General features: G+C 45.5%; 1 protein-coding gene across 4 annotated transcripts in view; it reads left to right on the forward strand.

The window, feature by feature from the left end:
- Positions 1 to 16,063: 16,063 nt before the first annotated feature.
- SLC11A2 (solute carrier family 11 (proton-coupled divalent metal ion transporters), member 2) overlaps positions 16,064 to 22,632 on the forward strand; it is a 39,151-nt gene continuing 32,582 nt past the window's right edge. The window contains exon 1 of one of the 4 annotated variants that reach the window (XM_021081706.1): positions 16,064 to 16,203. In XM_021081706.1, coding sequence (XP_020937365.1) covers positions 16,161 to 16,203 — 43 coding nt within the window. In that variant the 5' untranslated portion in view covers positions 16,064 to 16,160. Of the gene's footprint in view, positions 16,204 to 16,228; positions 16,374 to 17,334; positions 17,556 to 22,632 lie in introns of those variants that run through there. The other 3 variants (XM_021081710.1, XM_021081709.1, XM_021081708.1) reach the window with 3 other exon arrangements.

Below are 22,632 nucleotides of genomic sequence, written 5' to 3' on the forward strand. Positions count from 1 at the left end.
TCGGAGCTGTAGCTGCGGGCCTGCACCACAGCCAGATCTGAGCCGCATCTGCAACCTACACTGCAGCTCACCGCAACGCAGGATCTTTAACCCACTGAGCAGGTCCAGGGATCAAACCTGCGTTCTTAGGGATGCTAGTCAGATACATTTCTGCAGAACCATGACAGGAACTCCAAGCTCTGATCTTAATGTTACTTTTCTGAGAGGCTTTTTCTGATCAAAAGGACAATTTTTTCCCATCACCGTGTGTATTTTCTTTATTGCACTTACCTTTACATAGCATATATGTGTGTGTGCGTGTGTGTGTGTGTGTGTGTGTGTGTGTATGTATTTATAATTCCTTTTTTGCCACACCCTTGGCATGTGGACGTTCCCTGGGCCAGGGATAGAACCCATGTCAGAGCAGCAAGCCAAGCTACAGCAGTGACATTGCCGGAGACTTAACTTGCTTCACTACAATGGAACTCCAAACGCACTGTTTTTCTTTTTTTTTTTTGTCTTTTTGTCTTTTTTTTGATGTTGTTGTTGTTGTTGTTGCTATCTCTTGGGCCGCTTCCGCGGCATATGGAGGTTCCCAGGCTAGGGGTTGAATCGGAGCTGTAGCCACCGGCCTACACCAGAGCCACAGCAACTCCGGATCTGAGCCGCGTCTGCAACCTACACCACAGCTCACGGCAACGCCGGATCGTTAACCCACTGAGCAAGGGCAGGGACCAAACCCGCCACCTCATGGTTCCTAGTCGGATTCGTTAACCACTGCGCCATGACGGGAACTCCCGCACTGTTTTTCAATTAAAATCATATACTTGGTCTAAGCACTTACTGAACTTCAGGCTCGTTATGTCTCAGTGCAGAAGGAATTCAGAGATGAACTGGGAGGTAAGAAGTAGTTTTTTTGTTTTCTTTTTAGACCTGCACCTGTGGCATATGGGAGTTCCGGGGCCAGGGGTTGAATCAGAACTGCAGCTGCTGGCTCACGCCACAGCAATGCCAGATCTGAACTGTGTCTGAGACCTACCCCACAGCTCACGGCAATGCTGGATCCGTAACCCACTGAGGTAGCCTGGGAATGGAACTCACATCCCTGTCAAGTTCTTTACCACTGAGACACAACAGGAATTCCAAAAGGTAGATTTATTGAGAGCGAGCGTGTGTGGGCCATCTTAGAAATGGCCTGGGAAATACACAGTCCACAGACAGAATGCAGTCTGTGTCAAAAGGCAAAAGAGCAGCCCGGGGAGAAACACACTCCACAGACAGAGTATAGGCCATCTCGGAAGAGGTTCGGTTATACATTTGTTGTTGCTTGATCGGCTCCCTGAACTAGACCTAAGGCAAGCCCTTTCTTGCTTTGTTCACCACTATACTCTACCTCCAACAGAAGGTGTCATGCCTGGCGCCTAGTAGTTGCTCAGTAAATATGTTTGATAACTTGGAGTTCCCGGCTTGGCTCAACGGACACGAATCCAGCTAGGAACCATGAGGTTGCAGGTTTGATCCCTGGCCTTGTTCAGTGGGTTAAGGATCTGGTGTTGCCATGAGCTGTGGTGTAGGTTGCAGACGAGGCTCAGACATGGCATTTCTGTGGCTGTGGCGTAGGCTGGCAGTTGTAGCTCTGATTGGACCCCTAGCCTGGGAACCTCCATATGCTACAAGTGTGGCCCTAAAAAAAAAAAAGCAAAAAAAAAAAAATATATATATATGTTTGATAACTTAACATCTGAAACTGACTTCCTAGAAGTGGCACTCAGCTGCCTTCCAGATTTAAAAGTCCTCTTGAGTATATATGAATATTCACAGTCCATGGGGGGTAGTAGAAAGAGCATCCCATTTGGACCCAGGGGATCTAGGTTCAAGTTTGAGCCCTGTCATTTCCTTTGATATGTGTGACCTTGAACATGTCACTTTAGTTCTGAGTTTATTTCCTTTACAGTAGTACCTATTTAATAAGAGTTCTGTGAAGATTCAAGGAGAAAATGGCTGTGAAAGCTCCCACATCTGTGCAGCACACTATGGGTCACAGAGCTTTGTATGAACATATATTGTTCACAATTGAACCACTCATATAATCAGAGGAAAAATTCTGTAAATGGGTGGATTTTTCTGCAAGTGTTAGGTGGATGGTGTGGGTGGAATAGAAAGTTGACTAAGGGAGTTCCCTTCCTGGCTCAGTGGTTAACAAATCCAACTAGGAACTATGAGGTTTCAGGTTCGGTCCCTGGCCTTGCTCAGTGGGTTGGGGATCTGGCATTGCCATGAGCTGTAGTGTGGTTGCAGACACAGCTCGGATCTGGCGTTGCTGTGGCTCTGGGTAGGCTGGTGGCTACAGCTCCAATTAGATTCCTAGCCTGGGAACCTCCATATGCCATAGGTGCGGCCCTGGAAAAGACAAAAAAAGAAAAAAAGTTGACTAAAACATGATCTCCACCTTAAGACATTTTCTAAGTCCTCTCAACAGTGACCTCTATGTATTTCTCAAGAATGTTCAGTTATAAAATCCTGGAACACGACAAGAAAGGTGTTAAGATCAATCAGAGACGGTTTTGTGTAGGAAATGGGGAGGAATTTTGCCTGGAAGGATGGAATAGAGGGAAGGCATTTCCTGTGGCAAAACAAGATGGTAGGAACACAGAATTCATCCATTCCTCCCTCAAATATTTATGTATTATTTAATGCCTCTCCCTCCCCTCGCCCTAACATACATCCACTCAGTGGTATTGGTTCTGCTTCTTTTTTTCAGTTAGCCAGCTTCCTTCGCTCTTCAGTGCCATTACCCTAGTCTAAGCGACAAGCCTCTGATCTCAATTACCAGAGTAGCCTCCTTACTGGTTTTCCTTTCATCTGTCTTGGCCTCACTCCAACCAGTTCAATATGCTATAGCCGAAGAAAGCTTTTGAAGTTACAAATCTAAGCTTGTCACTCCCTTTTGTAAAATCTTTCAAGTTTCCTCTGACTCCTAGGATAAAGTTCAGACTCCTTAACCCAGCCTACCTTCTAGCCCCATCTCATATCTCATGATATCTTTTTCCCTTTAGCTTTCTATGCTAAGGAGCATTGGCCTTGCAGTTCTAGAATAGGCCAGGGAACTTTATGCCTCTGGGCTTTTGCACATATTGTGTGTGTGTGTGTGTGTGGTGTGTGTGCGCACGTGCGAGTGTATTGAAGGCCAAACCTATGGCATATGGAGGTTCCCAGGCTAGGGGTCGAATCGGAGCTGTAGCCGCTGGCCTATGCTACAGCCACAGCAATGCCAGATCCAAGCCACATCTTTGACTTACAGCTCACGGCAACAATGGATCCTTAACCCCCTGAGCAAGGCCAGAGATTGAACCTGCGTCCTCATGGATGCTAGTCAGATTCGTTTCTGCTGAGCCACAGCGGGAACTGAACCACTTATTGCTTTCTGCTTGCAGTTCCTTCTTCCTTTCTTCTTGGCTTGTCTTTCAGTTTCCTGCGGAAGTGATAACAATAGCTAACATTTATTGAGCAACTACTATTGTTTTCAATGCCGTATGCATATTAACTTGTTTAATCCTCATTATAACTTTATGAGGTAGGTACTATTGTTAGCTCCACTTTATATATGAAGAAAGAGGTTAATAACCTACTCAAGGTTTGAGTCAAGATTTAAACGCAGCTACCCAATGGGCACATGGATTACTGCAGCACGGTACATAAATAGCATGGCAGAGGAACGGGAGGAATAAATTAGGAGGTTGGGGTTAACATATACATACTATTATATATAAAATAGATAACCTGCAAGGGCCTAATGTATAATACATGGAACTCTACTCAATCTTTTCTCATAACCTATAAGGGAAAAGAAATTGAATCACTTTGTTGTACACCTGAAACTAACATGACACTGTAAATCAAGTACACTTAAATACATTTAAAACTTTTTTTTTTTTTTTTTTTTTTTTGCTTTGTAGGGCTGCATATGTAAGTTCCCAGGCTAGGCGTCAAATCAGAGCTGCAGTGACTGTGTCAGTTTTATAGGACATGAGAGTCCTTTTTCTCTACATTCTCACCTTCACTTAAAATGGTCAGTCTTCAAGGTTATTGCTAATCCAGGAGATGCGAAGTGAATCTCATCATCATTTATTTTGTATTTCCCCGATTACTAGAAAGGTAGATGAGGTTTGTCTGTATATTATAGGTTTCTTGGATTTCCTCTTCTGGAAGCTGTCTCTTCATACCTTTTGTCCATTTTTCTATTAGATTGTTTATCTTCTTTATTATTGTTGATTTGTAGACGTCCTTTACAGATACCCGTATTTTTTTTAAAAAACAAATTTTATTGGAATATAGTTGACTTAGAAAGTTGTGTTAGTTTCAGGTGTACAGCAAAGTAAATCAGCCCAGATGCACATATATCCATTCCTTTGCATTCTTTTCCCTTATAGGTTATTATACAACATTGAGTAGATTACCCTGTTCTATACAGTAGGTCCTTGTGATCTATCTATTTTACATGTAGTGGTGTATATGTGTTAATCCCAGCCCCCTCATTTATCCCTCCCACCCCACATTTCCCCTTTGTTAACCATAAATTTGATTTCAAAATCTTTGTCTGTTTCTATTTTGTAAGTTCTTTTGCATCATTTTTTGTTAGATTCCACATATTGATGATCTCATATGATATTTGTCTTTCTCTGTCTGACTTAGTATGATAATTTCTAGGTCCATCCATGTTATCGCAATTGGCATTATTTCATTCTTTTTTATGGATGTCTAATATTCCATTGTATATATCCATCTTCTTTATCCATTCCTCTGTCAATGGACATTTGGGTTTTTCCCATGTTTTGGCTATTGAAGATAGTGCTACATGGAGTTCCTGTTGTGGCGCAGCAGAAATGAATTCAACTAGTATCCATGAGGATGCAGGTTCGATCCCTGGCCTTGCTCAGTGGGTCAGGGATCCGGTCTTTCTGTGAGCTGGGGTATAGGTCACAGATGTGGCTCAGATCCTGCATTGCTGTGGTGTAGGCTGGCAGCTTCAGCTCCAATTCAACCCCTAGCCTGGAAGCTTCCATATGCCGTGGATGCGGCCCTAAAAAGCAAAAAAAGAAAAGAAAAGAAAAAAGTGCTACAACAAACATAGGGGTGCATGTATATTTTATTTTTATTTTATTTTTGTATTTATTTTGTCTTTTCTAGGGCCGCACCCACGGCATATGGAGGTTCCCAGGCTAGGGGTCAAATCAGAGCTGTAGCCGCCAGCCTACACCAGAGCCACAGCAACGCCAAATCCCCAGCCCACTGATCGAGGCCAGGGATCGAACCTGCAACCTCATGGCTCCTAGTTGGATTCGTCAACCACTGAGTCACAATGGGAATGCCATCTTTTTATTTTTATTTTATTTTATTTTTTTTAGAGAGTAGTTATTTTAATGACTGAAGATGACTGTAGTTTATAGAGAAAAATTCTGCAGCTCAAAATGTCTACAAATCTGATATCTGTGTACATAATATAAAAAGAAAATCACGAGAAATTTGTCAGTGCTGCCTCAATTTAACAGTTATAGCAGGTAAAGTTAAGAAAAATCTAGGGGAGTTCCCATCGTGGCGCAGTGGTTAATGAATCCGACTAGGAACCATGAGGTTGCGGGTTCGTCCCTGCCCTTGCTCAGTGGGTTAACGATCCGGCGTTGCCGTGAGCTGTGGTGTAGGTTGCAGACGTGGCTCGGATCCTGCGTTGCTGTGGCTCTGGCGTAGGCCGGTGGCTACAGCTCTGATTCGACCCCTAGCCTGGGAACTCCATGTGCTGCGGGAGTGGCCCAAAGAAATAGCGAAAAAAAAAAAAAAAAAAAAAAGAAAGAAAGAAAAATCTAGGCAATTAGTAGAAATAAATGGGAAAAAACTCTACAGGTATCTAACTAATTAATTGCATTACAATGAGGCTTTGTTATTACTCATCCAAACTAAAGATAATTCCTTAGATGATAAACTGAGCTGATTGTTTTACAACATCACATTTCCCTTGATTTTATAACCCAGAAGTATTATAAGAATTTTTGATTTCTAGTTAATGCAGTCTATTATGTGATTAGGATACGGTAGTACACTTTATTACTCTTCCCAAATGTACGGTGCCCCTCCCTATGGGACGATTTATTTCCTCACCTCACTGAACTCAAGTATGGCCATGCGACTTGCTCTGCCCAGTGAAATGTGAACAGAAGCCACATGTGCTCCTTTGGGGCAGAAACTTTAAGATTTAGTATATGCTTTGCTATACTTTCTTTTCTCGCCCAAAGGCCAGAAATATACTTCATTTTTTTTCTCAATGAATTTATTACATTTATAGTTGTACAATGATCATCACAATCCATCTTTATAGGATTTCCATCCCACACCCCCAGCGCATCCCCCAACCCTTCAAACTGTCTCCTTTGGAAACCATAATGCATGTATCCTTTCTTTTGTCTTTTTTTTTTTTTTTTTGCCTTTTCTAGGGCTGATTCCGCAGCATATGGAGGTTCCCAGGTCAAATCGGAGCTGTAGCCACTGGCCTATGCCACAGCCACAGGAACGTGGGATCCAAGCCGCACGTGGGATCTGCGACCTACACCACAGCTCACGGCAACACCGGATCCTTAACCCACTGAGCGAGGCCAGGGATGGAACCTGAAACCTCATGGTTCCTAGTCAGATTCGTTAACCACTGAGCCACAACGGGAATTCCCATGTATCTTTAAAAAAAATTTTTTTTATTCTAGTTGATTTACCATGTTCTATTTCTTCTGTAGAGCAAAGTAACATATATATGTGTGTATATACACACATTCTTTTTGTCCCAGTATCCTCCATCATGTTCCGTCACAAGTGATCAGATATAGTTCCTTGGGCTATACAGCAGAATCCCGTTGCTTATCCATTCCAAATGCAATTGTTTGCATCTACGAACCCCAAACTCATATCCCTCCTAGTCCCCCCCCCCTTGGTAACCACAAGTCTGTTCTCCAAGTCTATGAGTTTTTTCTTTTCTGTAGATATGTTCATTTGTGCCATATATTGGATTCCAGATATAAGTGATATTATATGGTATTTGTCTTTCTCCTTCTGACTTACTTCGCTTAGTATGAGAGTCTCTAGTTCCATCCACGTTGCTGCAAATGGCATTATTTTGTTCTTTTTAAAGACAGTAGTATTCCATTGTGTATATGAACCGCATTTTCTTTCTTTCTTTTTTTTTGAACCACATTTTCTTAATCCATTTATCTGTCATTGGACATTTAGGTTGTTTCCATGTCTTGGCTATTGTGAATAGTGCTGCTATGAATATAGGGGTGCATGTATGTTTTTGAGTGAATGCTTTGTTTGGATATATGCCTAGGAGTGGGATTGCTGGGTCTATGGTAGTTCTGTCTTCAGTTTTCTGAGATACCTGTGTACAGTTTTCCATAGTGGTTGTACCAATTTACATTCCCACCAACAGTGTAGGGGGGTTCCCTTTCTCCATACCCTCTCCAGCATTTATTTGTAGCTCCTCTTCTTCTGATATACCTGTATGTTGCAGATATCCTCTCCTTGTCACTTGTACCTTAGATGTCTTCTATGTAGGAGTTTCTGGTATTTGTTTTAGATCATTTATCAAAATTATCCATTATCCATTAATAATCCATTATGACTCCTGCTTTTCCATAATTTGATTTAAGAAATTCTATTTTTTTGGAGTTCCCATCGTGGCACAGAGGTTAATGAATCCAACTAGGAACCATGAGGTTGCCAGTTCGATCCCTGGCCTTGCTCAGTGGGTTAAGGATCTGGCATTGCCATGAGCTGTGGTGTAGGTCGAAGATGCTGCTCAGATCCCCCGTTGTGGTGGCTCTGGCGTAGGCCGGTGGCTACAGTTCTGATTGGACCCCTAGCCTGGGAACCTCCATATGCTTCAGGAGCAGCCCAAAAAATAAGACAAAAAAAAAAAGAAAGAAATTATATTTTTTGGAGTTCCCGTTGTGGCTCAGTGGTTAACGAATCCGACTAGGAACCTTGAGGTTGCAGGTTTGATCCCTGGCCTTGCTTAGTGGGTTAAGGATCCGGCATTGCCGTGAGCTGTGGTGTTGGTTGAAGAGGCAGCTCGGATCCTGAGTTGCTGTGGCTCTGGCGTAGACGGTGGCTCCAGCTCCAATTAGACCCTTAGCCTGGGAACCTCCATATGCCATGATAGTGGCCCAAGAAATGGCAAAAGACAAAAAAAAAAAAAAAAAAAAAAAGCAGCAGTGGCAAAGATGAGGTAAAAGGACTCCCTGGGAGGAATCTTGTAAAAGATGATACAGAGGGTGGGTCTTCATCCTTCACACCAGGAACCTAAGGCTCCTGGAAGAAGAATTAGGCTTGTGGGGAGAAAGAAGAGTGTCTCAGTTGCTGGCCCTGAAAGAAGGGAGGTGTAGACTTGAGACAGTATCCTTATATCCCACTTTTAAAGTCCTTCCACGTCTACTTTCTTATTTTCCCTCTCTTGCCTACTTTCAATCCCTGTTAGCTTTGTCTGGCTTGCCCTAGAAGATTGCGAAACTGAGGCATATGACGTCTCCCAGAAAGTGGTGGTGCGTGTAATGGAGAACCCAGTTCTCCTGAGCATCGAACTGGAAGGTTTAGGCAAGCCCAGCTGAAACCAGAGGAAAGCCTTATAAGAGGAGGTCAGCATTTCCAGCAGAGCCGTATGCCCAAATGACAGAGTAGCCTTCAATTTCTAGTGTAATCACCGCAGACATAGTCATCATCACAAAGCCTTTCTCGGAGTTCCCGTCGTGGCTCAGCAGTTAACGAACCCGACTCCCATCCGTGAGAAGCGGGTTCCATCCCTGGCCTCATTCAGTGGGTTAAGGATCCGGTGTTGCCGTGAGCTGTGGTGTAGGTCACAGACGCGGCTCGGATCCCAAGTTTCTGTGGCTGTGGTGTAGGCCAGCAGCTGCAGCTCCGATTCGACCCCTAGCCTGGGAACCTCCATGTGCCGCGGATGTGGCCCTGGAAAAAGACAAAATAAAAAAGCCTCTATCAGTGCCTGCTAGCGGTAAGCAATTAAGGTAGACCCTGAACTAAATTTAGAACGTATTGCTCACAAACAGGGTCTAAGAATTCACACTCTGAAAATTAAAACAGGTAGCCAAAGGACATATTTATGTGACAATAATAATAATAATAATAAAAGTAGACCAATCCAGCTACTGTGGACAGTAAAGAATTAACATCAGGAGTTCTTGCTATGACACAACAGGTTAAGATCTGGCATTGTCTCTGTGGCAGTGAGGGTTCGATCCACAGCAGATGCAGTGGCTTGAAGGATCCGGTGTTGCCACAGCTGTAGTAGAGGTTGCAACTATGGCTCAGATTCAGTCCCTGGCTCGGAACTTCCACATGCTGCCAATTCGACCAAAAAGAAAAAAAAAAAAAAAAAAAGAAAGAATTAACATCAAATATGTCAGAAGTCAGTGCAATTCAAAGAAAAGAGCATCCCTAGGTGAAGAGCGGCGTGAAGTAGGGATTGGTTACAGGGGTTCCAAGTTCAGGGAAATTTACTCAACGATTAGGGAGGGCAGGTCTCTTGACTTCTGACTTCTCCCCCTGCTTTCCACCTGCCGCACACGTGCCCCACCCCAAGCTTTTACCCTTCTAGGCAACATAACCCTTGCGAAGGCTTAAGATCAGAGGAATTTCTGCTTTATGTTAGTCTTTGGCTCTGAATAAGGGGACCTTTACCCAGCGTTGTTAGGAACCTCCCTCAGGAGCCACCTTGTGCTGCCTGGCACGTCCACAGCAATGAGAGCAAAAGGACAGGCAGGGACACTCCTGGAGGGAAGGTCTCCCCACCCAGTTTTGACAAGGTCACCCGAGATCTCCACCATCAGTTCTGATATTCGCTGTGGCGCACAGCTCATTATTCCACCTGTGCCATTTATTGAGCTTCTCCCGGGTTTAGTTTCTGCGGGAAAAGGAAGCCCCCGCCCCCACGTACTCTCAGTCCAGGCACATCTGCACGCTCAGCAAGATGTGTAAATGCTTGCCTAGCTGAATCAGGGCTAGAAAGACTTCATGGATTTTGCAGTATGATATCACTCATAAAATCACTGTTATAATATCACTGTCAGATATTCCCAGCTAGGAAAATAAGGGAATAACATGTCACATACGTCTAGATCTATTACTAAATGTACACGTATTGTTCAGGGGAAGTCATTGTCTCTCTCAGAGTCCTTGCACTCGCTTTTCCCTCTGCCTGGAAGTTCATCCCTAAGAACCAGACAGTTACTCACACGACTTGCTCTCTCACTTCAGATTTATTCTTCAAAGTCAGGTCTTCCCTAAGGGTCCCCTCTAAAATGGCCCATATTTTGGAGTTCCCACTGTGGCTCATCAGTAACGAACCCAGCTAGTATCCACGAGGCTGCAGGTTTGACACCTGGCCTCCATCAGTAGGTTAAGGATCCGGCATTGCCTTGGATCCTAGCCTGGGAACTTCCATACGCCACAGGTTTGACCCTAAAAAGCGATAAATAAATAATAAATAAATAAACTTTAAAAATAAAACGAGAGCCCCCTCTGGCTCTCGTTGCTCCTTATCTTGCTCTTTATTTATGTATTTATCTATCTTTTTGGGGCCACCCCGAGGCATGTGGAGTTTCCCAGGCCAGAGATCAAATCTGAGCCACAGCCGCAACGTAGACTGCAGCAATGACCACGCTGGAACCCACTGTGCTGGGCTATGGATCGAACTTGCATCCCAGCGCTTCCAAGATGCTGCCACCAATCCCTTTGTACCGCAGCGAGAGCGCCACTGCTCTTTATTTTTTAATAGAATTTATTACTTCTTGAACATATACTTACTTGTTTATTATTTGTGCCCCCCCAAATGTAAATTCTCTAAGAACAAAAACTTTGCGTTTCTTGATCATTGTTATATTCCAGTATCTAAAACAGTACTTGGCATATAGTAGATCCTCAGTGCTGTAGTAAATGAATCAAATGAGGAGTTCCTTGATAGTTAAGTGGTTAGAACTCAGCACTGTCATTGCTTCGGCCTGGGTTCAGTCCCTGGTCTGGGAACTGAGATCCCACATCAAGCTGCTGCAGACCAGGGCCAAAAACAAAACAAACAAAATTAGTGAATGAAATTAAATGGAACAAATGTGTGTTAAATGTGTGTTTGTGTGTCTTTTTTTTTCTGACTGTTTCTGCAGCATACAGAAGCACCCTGGCCAGGGACTGAATGCAAGCCAAAGCTGCGACCTACACCACAGCTGCAGCAAATGCCAGATCCTAACCCACTGTGCCACAGTGAGGACTCCTACGTATCCTTATTCCAATGTTATATGATGACATTAAACATAAGAGACAAAGACATCTTTATAAACTATTCAAGTTTGTTTCTTTTTTTGTCTTTTTAGGGCCAAATCTGTGGCATATGGAGGTCCCAGGCAAGGGGTCCAATCGGAGCTGTAGCCACTGGCCTATACCACAGCCACAGCAACTTGGGATCCGAGCCCAGCCTCCGACCTATGCCACAGCTCACGGCAACGCCAGATCCTTAACCCACTGAGCGAGGCCAGGGATTGAACCCGCATCCTCATGGATACTAGTCAGGTTTGTTACTGCTGAGCCACAACAGGAACTCCCATGGGCATTGTCTGATGAAAGGAAAGGTGAGGGATCCATGAGGACTTCCAGTTTTCAATGCCAGAAAGTGCATATATAGGGAACGTGTAAGAACAAGACGGTTTGAATAGAGAGGAAGCTAGTTTAGGATATAGCAATGCTGACTTTGCAGCTGAAGATCCAGGGAGAGAGACATAGGGCAGTTTAGCTTGAGGCAAGAGGCTACAGAGAATAGCCTTTGGGAATCATCCTCAAGGAGGTGAAATGGGGGAGTTCCCATCGTGGCTCAGTGGTTAACGAATCCAACTAGGAACCACGAGGTTGCAGGTTCAATCCCTGGCCTTGCTCAATGGGTTAAGGATCTGGCGTTGCCGTGAGCTGTGGTGTAGGTCGCAGACATGGCTCAGATCCTGCGTTGCTGTGGCTCCAGCATAGGCTGGCGGCTCCAGCTCCAATTCAACCCCTAGCCTGGGAACCTCCACATGCCGCAGGAGCGGCCCAAGAAATGACAAAAAAAAAAAAAAAAAAGAAAGAAAAAAGGAAGTGAAATGGTATTAGTTTGGAAGGGATGCTGCCAGCCTTGGAGTCCTCCCTGAGAATACAAGAGTGAATAGGACAGAGTCCTGGCCCTCAAAGAGGGTTGCAGACAAATAGCCAAACAATTTCATGAGGTATCGCTATGGGAAAGGGAAGAGAGTATAGGGTGTCGTAGAAGACCTGCCTCACAAAGGTATTGGGATCACTGAGGCCTTTTTTGGAGGAAAGAACATCTAAAGGGAGACATCAGTGGTGAGTAGGATTTAACCAGATCAAGGTTGGGCAGGGCAAGAGTGTTGCAGCATAGGCGCAGCCTACGAAAAGACAGGGATGTGAAAGAGAACATCAGTGTGTTTGGGGGACAGAAATGTAGGGAGCATCCTTACAAGATTGGTATTGATGCAGTTCAGATAAAGAAATGAAACATAGAGGAGTTCCCTGGTGGTCTTGTGGTTAGGATTTGGTGCTTCCACCTTTCAGCCTGGTTCAGTCCCTGATCTGGGAACTGAAATCCCACATCAAGCCACTACACGTGGTAGAAAAACACACACACGCACATTTAATAATTTACTCATGTTTTCTACTTGGCTTGACCTGGACTCCAGGTCTAGTCTACCCTTAAAAGGCTGTTTGTTTTACTCCAGCCGTTCCATGAATGTCTCTAATGCTGAGTGGGTCCCCAGTATTATTACCTTGAAATTGCAGAGAGATTGTTTGGAATTAGAAGAGGATGAAGGAGTGAACCTAAGAATATCTACATGTAAGGAGGAGGAGGAGGAAGAGTCCCAGTTGAACGTGGTAGAGAAAGAACACTTCAAGCAGAACGACCCAGAAAGCACAGTGTGATGGAAGCCGAAGAAAAGCAGAGCTATAAGGGGGCAATGTCACATGGGCATACGGAAAAAGTTGAAGAGTTCATGGCTTCTGACTATATTTGGCCAGTGATGATCTCACTTAGCTAACGAGGAAGTAGTTTCTCGGGTGGACCCACAAAGAATGGAAAAATAAACGAGGGTTAAGGAAGTAGAAGAGTGCAGATCACTTTTTCAGACCCATTAACTTGGGGGATTCAGGAAGAAGTAAGACAGGGAAGCTGACTCAGAGATGGAGGCAGTAAGCTTATTAGAAGTTGATCTTGGGGAGTTCCCATCGCAACCCAACTAGCATTCATGAGGAGGTGGGTTTGATTCCTGGCTTCGTTCAGTGGGTTAAGGATCTGGCTGGGAGTTCCTGTCGTGACTCAGTGGAATCTGACTAGGAACCATGGGGTTGCAGGTTCGATCCCTGGCCTTGCTCAGTGGGTTAAGGATCTGGCATTGCCGTGAGCTGGGGTGTAGGTTGCAGACGTGGCTTGGATCTGGCATTGCTGTGGCTGTGGTGTAGGCCGGCAGCTACAGCTCCAATTGGACCCCCAGCCTGGGAACCTCCATATGCTGCCAGTGCAGCCCTTAAAAAAAAAAAAAAAAAAGTGATCTTGGGATGGACACTGAGGGAAGGAAGCAGTCTGCACAGAGGTCAGGCTGTGATGGGGGACATAGGTTCCGCCACCCTTCAGAGCTGTCCCCAGTTGGGGTGAGAGGGATAAATCTTTACAGTCCCACATGGATCAGTCACTGCATGTGGGCTGCCCGAGAAGGGGGCATGATGTGACAGCTGAGGTCATCTGCCAGCAGTATTCCAGTTTCTCCTGTCCTTCCGCTCACCCTGCCTAGGACTGAACTATACAGTAAGTCATTTCTCTGTCGTCAAGGGCTTTGTAGTTAACAGATATTGTTTAATAATCATTAGGACTAGGTGGCCCCTATGCTCTGTTGGTCCCCAAACAATGATGAAAACCTTTGTTGACGTATTCCTGACACCCACGGGACGAGTTACTCATAAATATTGGCTTAGGAATGTATTTACTGTTTCCAAGTACCTACCCCCCTACCCTAGGTTAAGTCTGAAACTGTCCCAGTGGCCCCTCAGTGGTGTGGAGGGCAGCGGCGAATTCTTCCAGATCAGTGTCTAACCAATCCCAGCCTGTGGGTAAGTTACACGATAATAAACTGGTCCCCTAGCCTAGGAACCTCCATATGCCACGCGTATGGCCCTAAAAAGACACAGACACGGAGTTCCCATCGTGGCGCAGTGATTAACGAATCCGACTAGGAACCATGAGGTCGTGGGTTTGATCCCTGGCCTTGCTCAGTGGGTTAAGGATCCAGTGTTGCCATGGGTTGTGGTGTAGTTTGCAGACTCGGGCTCGGATCCCGAGTTGCTGTGGCTCTGGCGTAGGCTGGCAGCTACGGCTCCGATTTGACCCCTAGCTTGGGAACCTCCATATGCCGCGAGAGCGGCCCTAGAAAAGGCAAAAAAAAAAAAAAAAAGTGAGAACTGGGAAATTAGAAGGTGGGCGTGGAGTGTGTTTTAGGAGTAACTGCTGAGTAGGGGCAATAGGGGGGGCTTTGGTAGAGTCTCATTGTAAAATCCATTCCTATTTTGGAATTCCTAAACCAAAATAGAGCCTTTTCCTGCAAAAAGTTAGTTCCTAGGCGACTTCATGTTTCTTCTTTTTTTTTTTTTTTTTTTAATCTCTTTTGCCATTAAGGGGAACAAATTGGAGCCCAACCCAATCGAAGGCAGTTTTGCCTCAGGGAATTTGTCTGCTGTAGAACAAGGACACAGAGATAGGTCAAGTTGTAATGAGATGACATTTAGTCCTTTTTCTTCATCCCCTCATTTTTGGCCCCACTGCAGCATATGGAGCCACCCTGGCCAGGGATCACATCCGCCCCACAGTCTCAATCTAAGCGCAGCTGAGCCATGCTGAATCCTTAAACTACTGTGCCAGGCTGGGGATTGGACACAAATCCAGCACTCCCACGACACTGCTGATCCTGTGAGCCACAGTAGAACTCCATTCCTTTTTTTTTCAATGGCCCCACCCGATTCTGGCCAGAGATGGAACCAGCGCCACAGCAGCAATCTGAGCCACTGCAGTGACCATCCAGATCCTTAACCCTGCACCACAAGGAAACTCCTATCTCGTTTACTTCTATCACACTTATTTGTATATGTTTTTAGGTAGTAAGCAGCTTTTCCTTAAAACTACCAGAAAACTTTCTGAAGGCAGTGAGATCTTCCAGTGTCCCACCCCATTCTCCTCACCAGACTCCAAAACCTCTTATTTCCAGCTTTGCCTCCAGCTGGCCTACTAAACTATTTTTGGTTGAGGCAAGCCCTCCCCCATCTTTCTTTTTTTCTTTCTTTCTTTTTTTTTTTTTTTCCAGTTCCTCTCCCAGATTGAGAAATCCTGGCTTGATCTGGATTTGTTTTTTGCAAGCTCAAGCGATTTTACTTTTTTCTTTGCCATCAGGCACTGTGTCCTGGGTTTGTGTGGCTTTGTTGTCCACCTGTGGATCACTAATTAACTAGCCTGGTGCCAGCGGTCCTTCAGATCCCAAGGGATGGACCGGGTGGCATTTTCACTTACACTCAGACTCCTCATAATTGCATTGGTGCTGCACGTACCTATGTGGAAAATACCCATGGACTGTCAGGCTTGGGGTTAATTGGTTTCACCTTACGTCCCGGGAGCAGAGTCCCAGCGCACATGCAGACTTGGTTCAAGTGCCCAGACCAGCTCCGTTCCAAGGGGAGTGGCATCTCGTAGAAAAGGAATTATTTTTACTCCACCCCTTTCCATCGCTCCCACCCACAGCCCCGCCTCCAGCTCCTGCCAAATGAGACAGAGATGAAATCTTAGAATAAACGTTTTCAAATGCAATTAATTGTTCATTTATATCCAGGAGTGGCAGATATATGATGATTCCTTTTCATGGCAGGTCAAAGATGAAATTTGATTATGCTTTGAATGGTGTGGTTGGCTTCTTGAAATTCCATGCGGTGTCTTTACCTATGTGTTGCCCAGAGCCGCCGAAAGTGCCCTTATCTAACCAAGGGAGGCGCGCTTGTCTGCATATATAGAGGGAAGACACAGGGGCCGGCACCGGGAAAAGTCAAACCCTTCAAGCACAATGAAGAAGGGGAAGAAGGAGGCAGCCCCATGCTGTGAGCTAAGTAAGTAGCCAGCAAGTGTGGAACAGCCCAGGGAAGTTGCCCACCTTAGCCGACTTGGGACAGCAATAAGAATGGCTCCAGCCATTCTATATTCTAGTTGCACTACAAGTTCCCAAAAGAAAGGTTCTGGTCTGGAGGGACTTCATCAAGCCTTTCTGAAAATTTCCCAGGTGTGTTGTTAGAGAGATTCTCAGAACTAATTTGTGCATTTTTTTTCTCTCTAGGAGAAATTCTGTATGGAAACAAGCCTGTACGGGATAACTGATGCTCAGCCCAGTTTTTTGGGGGGTTCCTGAATTTTTTTTTTTAACTTTGTACTTTATCTGGATTTTCCTTTTTGCAGTTTACCCTCTTTCTCTTAACATTTACCAACTAATAAAATTTTCTCCTAGCAGTTTTTACATGAAGAAAGAAGTCTGAGGGGCTTATGTTCTTTCTCTCTAAGCCTATGACTTGGTTAGACAAGCTTGGTTACCTTTGATGAAAGCGGTAAGGTGACGGGTGTGGAGAGTGGGGAGAGGGGTATCTAAGAATGTTTCTGGTAAATCTGTTTCTGGTAATGACACTGTAGAAAATTAGGGTGGTTAGTCAGACTATTTTCTCCGCTTTAAAGCACAATTGATCTGGCCATCACCTTCAGAGAAAGAATCTGGGGTGTGAGAATGAGGCTGGGGGCAGAGTGGGATTGATTTTGGGTAGGTGGGGAATAAAGTTTTGGGGAAGAAGTGAGGCAGCTTGTTAGGAGGGAAGAAAACAAGTCATTGCCCAGGCTTGGGAGTAGGAGATTGATGTAGTCGAACTGGCTGCACAAGATGCTTCGAGGTTCCTCCCAGGTTTGGGGTGCTCTCGGTGGGGCGGCAGATGCTATGATGTGGCTCTGCGAGGGAGAGGAAAAGATCCTGCCAGGTGGCTCTATTTTACAGGGTGGAGCTGCATCTCTTGCAGAGCCGTGTCTCAGAAGAAATAGTCTTGATTTCCAGGATCTAACGTGAGGTCGCGGCGAACTACTGCAGGAATCTTAGAGTCTCCAGACTGCCAGCGGGATGGGAGACTCCAATCCACACTTTGGGTTGGACCAGCGAGAGCACTGACTCTGCAGCAGAGAGCTCCAGGCCGGGCCGCAGTGGCTCCGCCTCCAGTCTGATCAAGGGTGGGCGGAGCCTCTGGATACTCAGTCTGCCCGCCACGCGCGCGGGCCGCTACGGGAATACGGGAACCCAGCCAATAGGAATGTGCGGTTGTGGTCCTGTCGGCCAATCGCTGGGCGTGTAGTGGGTAGGTTGGCGTGGCGCTGGCTCCCGGGATATGGAGCCACCCGCTCGGGGACCGCTTGTGAGGTGGTGGCGGAACCGGTAAGGCGAGGAGCGGGCCAGGTCAGGGGTCACGCTGGAGACCCGCTTTCCCCACTGGGGTGGGGTGGGCTCCAGGCGCCTGGGGGGCCGGCTTGGGTGCTGGCGCCGGGGCCAGTATGGGGCACGCGGGGCGCGGAGCGGGGCTACGGGGGGCGACGCCGGCGGGGAGGGCCTGGGCGCTGGGTCCAGATGGAACCGCGTTATTCGAAGGAAGACCAAGAGGAGGGGGACGGGGAGCGAAAGCCCGAGGTCGCAGGGACCTCGCCTTTTCCTCCGCGGCCTAAGAGAAATGGCTGAACCCCTGGTCGGACCTGCCGCGGTGTCGGGGCCCGTGATCGACTGTGCGCCGACCCCGCTTTGCGCCGAGAAAGAGGCCCTCGGCCCAGGGCAAGGTCCTCGCGGCTGCTGTCTTACCTTGGTGCTCTGGCGCCCCGTCCGCTCCCTGGGCCTCCCGCCGCCCCACTTCAACAAAAGAATTCATTTTACTGCACCCGACATCCAAGGAGCGCCTTAAGGTGTAGGGCCTGGACAGGCTGCTGAATACTTTTTGTGTAGATAGGTTTTCAGGCTTTTTGTGCAGGTTCCAGGCTCCAGGTACTTGTGCAGGGGGCATTATTGCACAGGATATGTGAATGGGGTAGTTGCTCTCTGTCTGTTAGATTTCATGTGTCCCTGCTTTTCAAGCTGTGTTTACTTTTTGATGTTCCTCCTTTGGGTTCATTTTTACTTGGTTTCTCCAAATTCCCTTTATATGTCCGACTATTTCAAAGCGCGTCGTTGGAGGAGAAGCTGAGGAACCTGGGCTTGAGTTTTCCTGTCCACTGCTCCAGAGGGAGTGTTAGGAAGTTAAGGGAATGTGACATCTCTTTAAAGTGAAAAGCAAAAGCAGAAATTATATGGAAGGAGAGAGGCAAGAGGAGACAGGTTTCCAGAAACTTTTGCTGGCGGTAATTCTAGTGAATATGGGTGAAACCAGGGGGCACTGTGTTTCGCCCTTGACTCCTGTGGAATCTGAACCCGGCCTAGTTTGCAGCACTCGTGGCTGCGTAAAACGTTGAGCGAGTTGCTTGGCCTCTTTGTTCTTTTGTGTCCACATACTTAAAATGGGGATGGATAATACCAATCTTAAAAGAGTTGGTAGTGAGTTTCAAATGAGTTACTACTCTTCACGTGCTTAGAACGAATCCTTGCATATATGAGTTTTTGTTATTATTACCTACCTGTGCCTTCTTTCCCCTTAAAGATTCCACACTAAAAGAATTCTGACCTTATTACTTATCCTTTGCTCAGAATTCTGCCAGCCTATTGCCCATGAACCTGTAGGCCTGTGTTTTCCATCCATGTCATTAATGATCTGAGGGTATGGTATAATTACCTGTGACTGGAGGCTTTCTACTGGGTGTTTATCATTAAATAAGATCGGAAACTACCGCTGTATGATACTAGGTCTGCCCTTGATAGCTGTGCTGAGTAAATGAAACATCTTTGTTTAGTTTTTCACTGAATACTGTTTCATGTATAGTCTTAACCTAGGCACTTTTTTTTTTTTTTGACCCAATACCAAAAAGGCCATGATTGCAGCATTCTTGGTTTCTCATGTTTCCGGGATGGCCCTGGGACTCAGGCGGGGAATTTCTGGGCAGCCTGGCAGCACTTCTTGTTAATGAATGAGGAAGCTTGGCGCGAATCTCATCTTACGCTACTGTTAGGAAATCAGCGGTGATCCCTTGGAATACTCCACAGAGCTCCTAAGCAGCTTTGCTTCAGTTTTGACTCAGTGAAATGAAGGTTAGAGGTTGGGGACTAGTATCTACAGAGTAGATTCTTTTCCGTTTGATCTTTTTTTTTTTTTTTTTAATATTATGGCTGCGCCCTCAGCATATGGAAGTTCTCGGGCCAGGAATTGAATCCAAGCTGCAGATGTGGCAGCGCCAGCTCCTTTAACCCATTGCACTGGGCCAGGGATCAAACCTGTGCCTCTGTAGTGATCTGAGCTGCTGCAGTCAGATTCTTCATCCACTGTGCCACAGTGGGAACTCCTCTAATTGGCTTTTTAGTGCTGAGAGCTTGGGTGGGTGCTGTGGAATCAAAGACATCTTTATTCCCCCCCCCTTAGCCTGTACACAAATAGAAATGTCTGCTGGCAGACTTAAGTGCTTTCTGTGAGCTTCAGGTTTGCTTGGTGCTCTCTGGAAGGCTCTAATGGAAGACTTTTTTGTCTTCTAGTTCTCCCCTTCCAAGAAAGTTGCTGTTTATATACGTTGCATTATTGGGAACTAATCACAAAATGAGAAACTTTGAATTTATAAAAAAGAATGTCGAGGCATTCCCGCTGTGGCACAGTGGGATCAGCAGTGTCTCTGCAATGTGGGGATGTACCTTCAATCCCTGGCCCAGCACAGTGGGTTACAGACACTGGCGTTGCCACAGCTGTGGTGTAGGTCACAACTATGCCTTGGATCTGATCCCTGGCCTGGGAAGTCCATATGCCACCAGGCAGCCGAAAAAGGAAAAAAAAGAAAAAAAAAAACAGCTTAGTTTTCTGCAGTAGTATGCTGTCCTGATTTGGCTGAAGTACACGTGATATAAGTTCAGTTATTTAACTGTGGAATATGGAATAAGACGACTTAGTACTTGTATGGGGTTGAAAATTGGATGCTGGCTTGGTGAGAGTAGAGGGCAGTGTCTTTATGAAACCTCTGCTTAAAAAAGGAGGACAGGGAATGACCTCTTTAAAAGGTTTAGTGTTTTTGCCTTAACATTGTTATTTTTAATCTTGTGAGTCTCTCTGGTTTGAATAAAAAATGCATGGGAAAAGAAGGCAGGGAGCATTTGAATGCAGAATATATGGAGTTAGAAGACCTGCATCCTTGTCTCCCCGTTGGATGCCATTTATTCTTTTGAAAGGTTAATATATTGAACAATTAACATTTATGGGCTGCTGGAGACACAAAGAAGAGCCTCGAGGTATTATCAGGAATATCGTGGATACAGTAAAACAACAAATATGTGTTATAAAAAAAAAACAAAAACAAATATGTGTGATAAACTATAATAAGATCATAATGGAATATAAAGTCATTGGCCAGGAATGAAAAAAATATTGTCTAATTCCTCTCCCACTTTTTCTTTTAAACCAAAAGCAGGCACAAGGTTTATTATTATAAGCACAGCTCATTCGGGAGAGCACACAGGGGAGCAGTTTAGAAACAAAACAACAAGTTCAGAGAGGAGTGTGGACACCCCCACTAGTGGGGAGCAAGCCAAAGGGACAGTGATTTAAATTTTCCTCTTCTGCCTTTTTTTTGGGGGGGAGGCCGCGCCAGGGATTGCACTTGCGCCACAGCAGTTACAGTGCTGGATCCTTAACCTGATGTGGCATCAGGGAGTTTCTCCTCCTCTTCCACTTTTAATTTAAGATCAGAGTAACTTAGTTTTTTTTTTTTTTTTTTTTTTTTTTTTTTTTTTTTTAGTGTAAGGACCAGTTTCCAGTAAAGACTTAGATTGGGAAATTAGGGTTCTCATTCTTGTCTTTGTGCTTATTGCTAGTAGGTCATCTTATATGGGTTATTTTTTGTTTGTTTTGGTCCCATTTATCACTAATAATCAAGTGTCTATTAAAATTCCTAGCTAATGAAAGGAGGTGGTTTATTATTATTGAAATTTTAGCAGGTTCCAAAGAGCAGAAGTAGGCATTTATGAGGCTGGAGAATCTTGTATGTATTTGCTGTCTTTACACACACTTTTTCTTTGCTTCAAGATAAGAAACATTGGGAGTTGCCGCCATGGTGCAGTGGGTTAAGAATCCAACTGCAGGAGTTCCCGCTGTGGCTCAGTGGTTAACGAATCCGACTAGGAAAGAGGATCGGGTTCGATCCCTGGCTTTGCTCAGTAGGTGAAGGATCCAGTTGCCGTGAGCTATGGTGTAGGTTGCAGATGCGGCTCGGATCCCGTGTTGCTGTGGCTCTGGTGTAGGCCGGTGGCTGTGGCTCCCATTGGACCCCTAGCTTGGGAACCTTCATATGCCGCAAGAGCGGGCACAAGAAATGGCAAAAGACAAAAAAAAAAAAAAAAAAAAAAAAGCCAACTGCAGAGGCGTGGGTCACTGCAGAGGTTTGGGTTCAATCCTTGGCCTGTTGCAGTGGGTTAAAGGATCTGGCATCACTGTAGCTGGGGTGTAGGCTGGTGTGGATCATATTGAACCCCTGGCCTGGAAATTTCTATATGCTGTGGGTGCGGGCATTAAATAAAATAAGAGAAAAGAAACATTGAGGAAAATATGAATTTAAAATTGTTAAGATCGGGAGTTCCCATCGTTGCTCAGTGGAAACGAATCTATCATCTGTGAGGACTCAAGTTTGATCCCTGGCCTTGCTCAGTGGGTTAAGGATCTGGCATTTCTTTGAGCTGTGGTGTAAGTCACAGATGAGGCTTGGATCCTGTGTTGCTCTGGCTGTAGTGCAGGCCAGCAGCTACAGCTCTGATTCGACCCTTAGCCTGGGAACCTCCATGTGCCGTGAGTGTGCTCCCCTGTACCCCTCCCTGCCAAAAAAGAAATAAAATTGTTAAGGTCAGTCTACATTGGCACACCAGTGTCTGTCACTGGAATAAATAAGTTGAATGTAATCTAATGATAATCATTCTTAACATTTGCCAGAGAAGAGTTAACTTTAGCAAGTAAAAGGACAAACACCCCCCCCCCACCGCCCGAGACAAGAGGTGGGTATAGACTGATTTAATAGACTTTCTTAAGTGTAAAGGAGTCTGATGTTTTTGAAGAGCTTGGAGTTGTGTTCCAGGAGAGATGCGTCAGGCCAGGAGGGCAGGTTGGTCCGCCAAAGGGAAATGCCCTGTTGTGAACTTGGGGTAAGGAGGCAGCCAGGGAAGCTCACACTGTGAGAGTTGGGAGGAATGAAGACCAAGCTATAGTCTCCGAAGTAAGGTTTTAGTGACCCTGACCGTGAGCCGTCAAGGAGGTTTGGAAGCTGGTTAAGCCTCAGAACACTGAGCAGAGAAAGTGGAGAGCTCTCTTTAATGGGTATTCTTCATTCGGCCCTTCCAATAACTGAAGTCTCTG

This window comes from Sus scrofa, unplaced genomic scaffold (genome assembly GCF_000003025.6).
Source record: "Sus scrofa isolate TJ Tabasco breed Duroc unplaced genomic scaffold, Sscrofa11.1 Contig2094, whole genome shotgun sequence".
Taxonomy (NCBI): Eukaryota; Metazoa; Chordata; class Mammalia; order Artiodactyla; family Suidae; genus Sus; species Sus scrofa.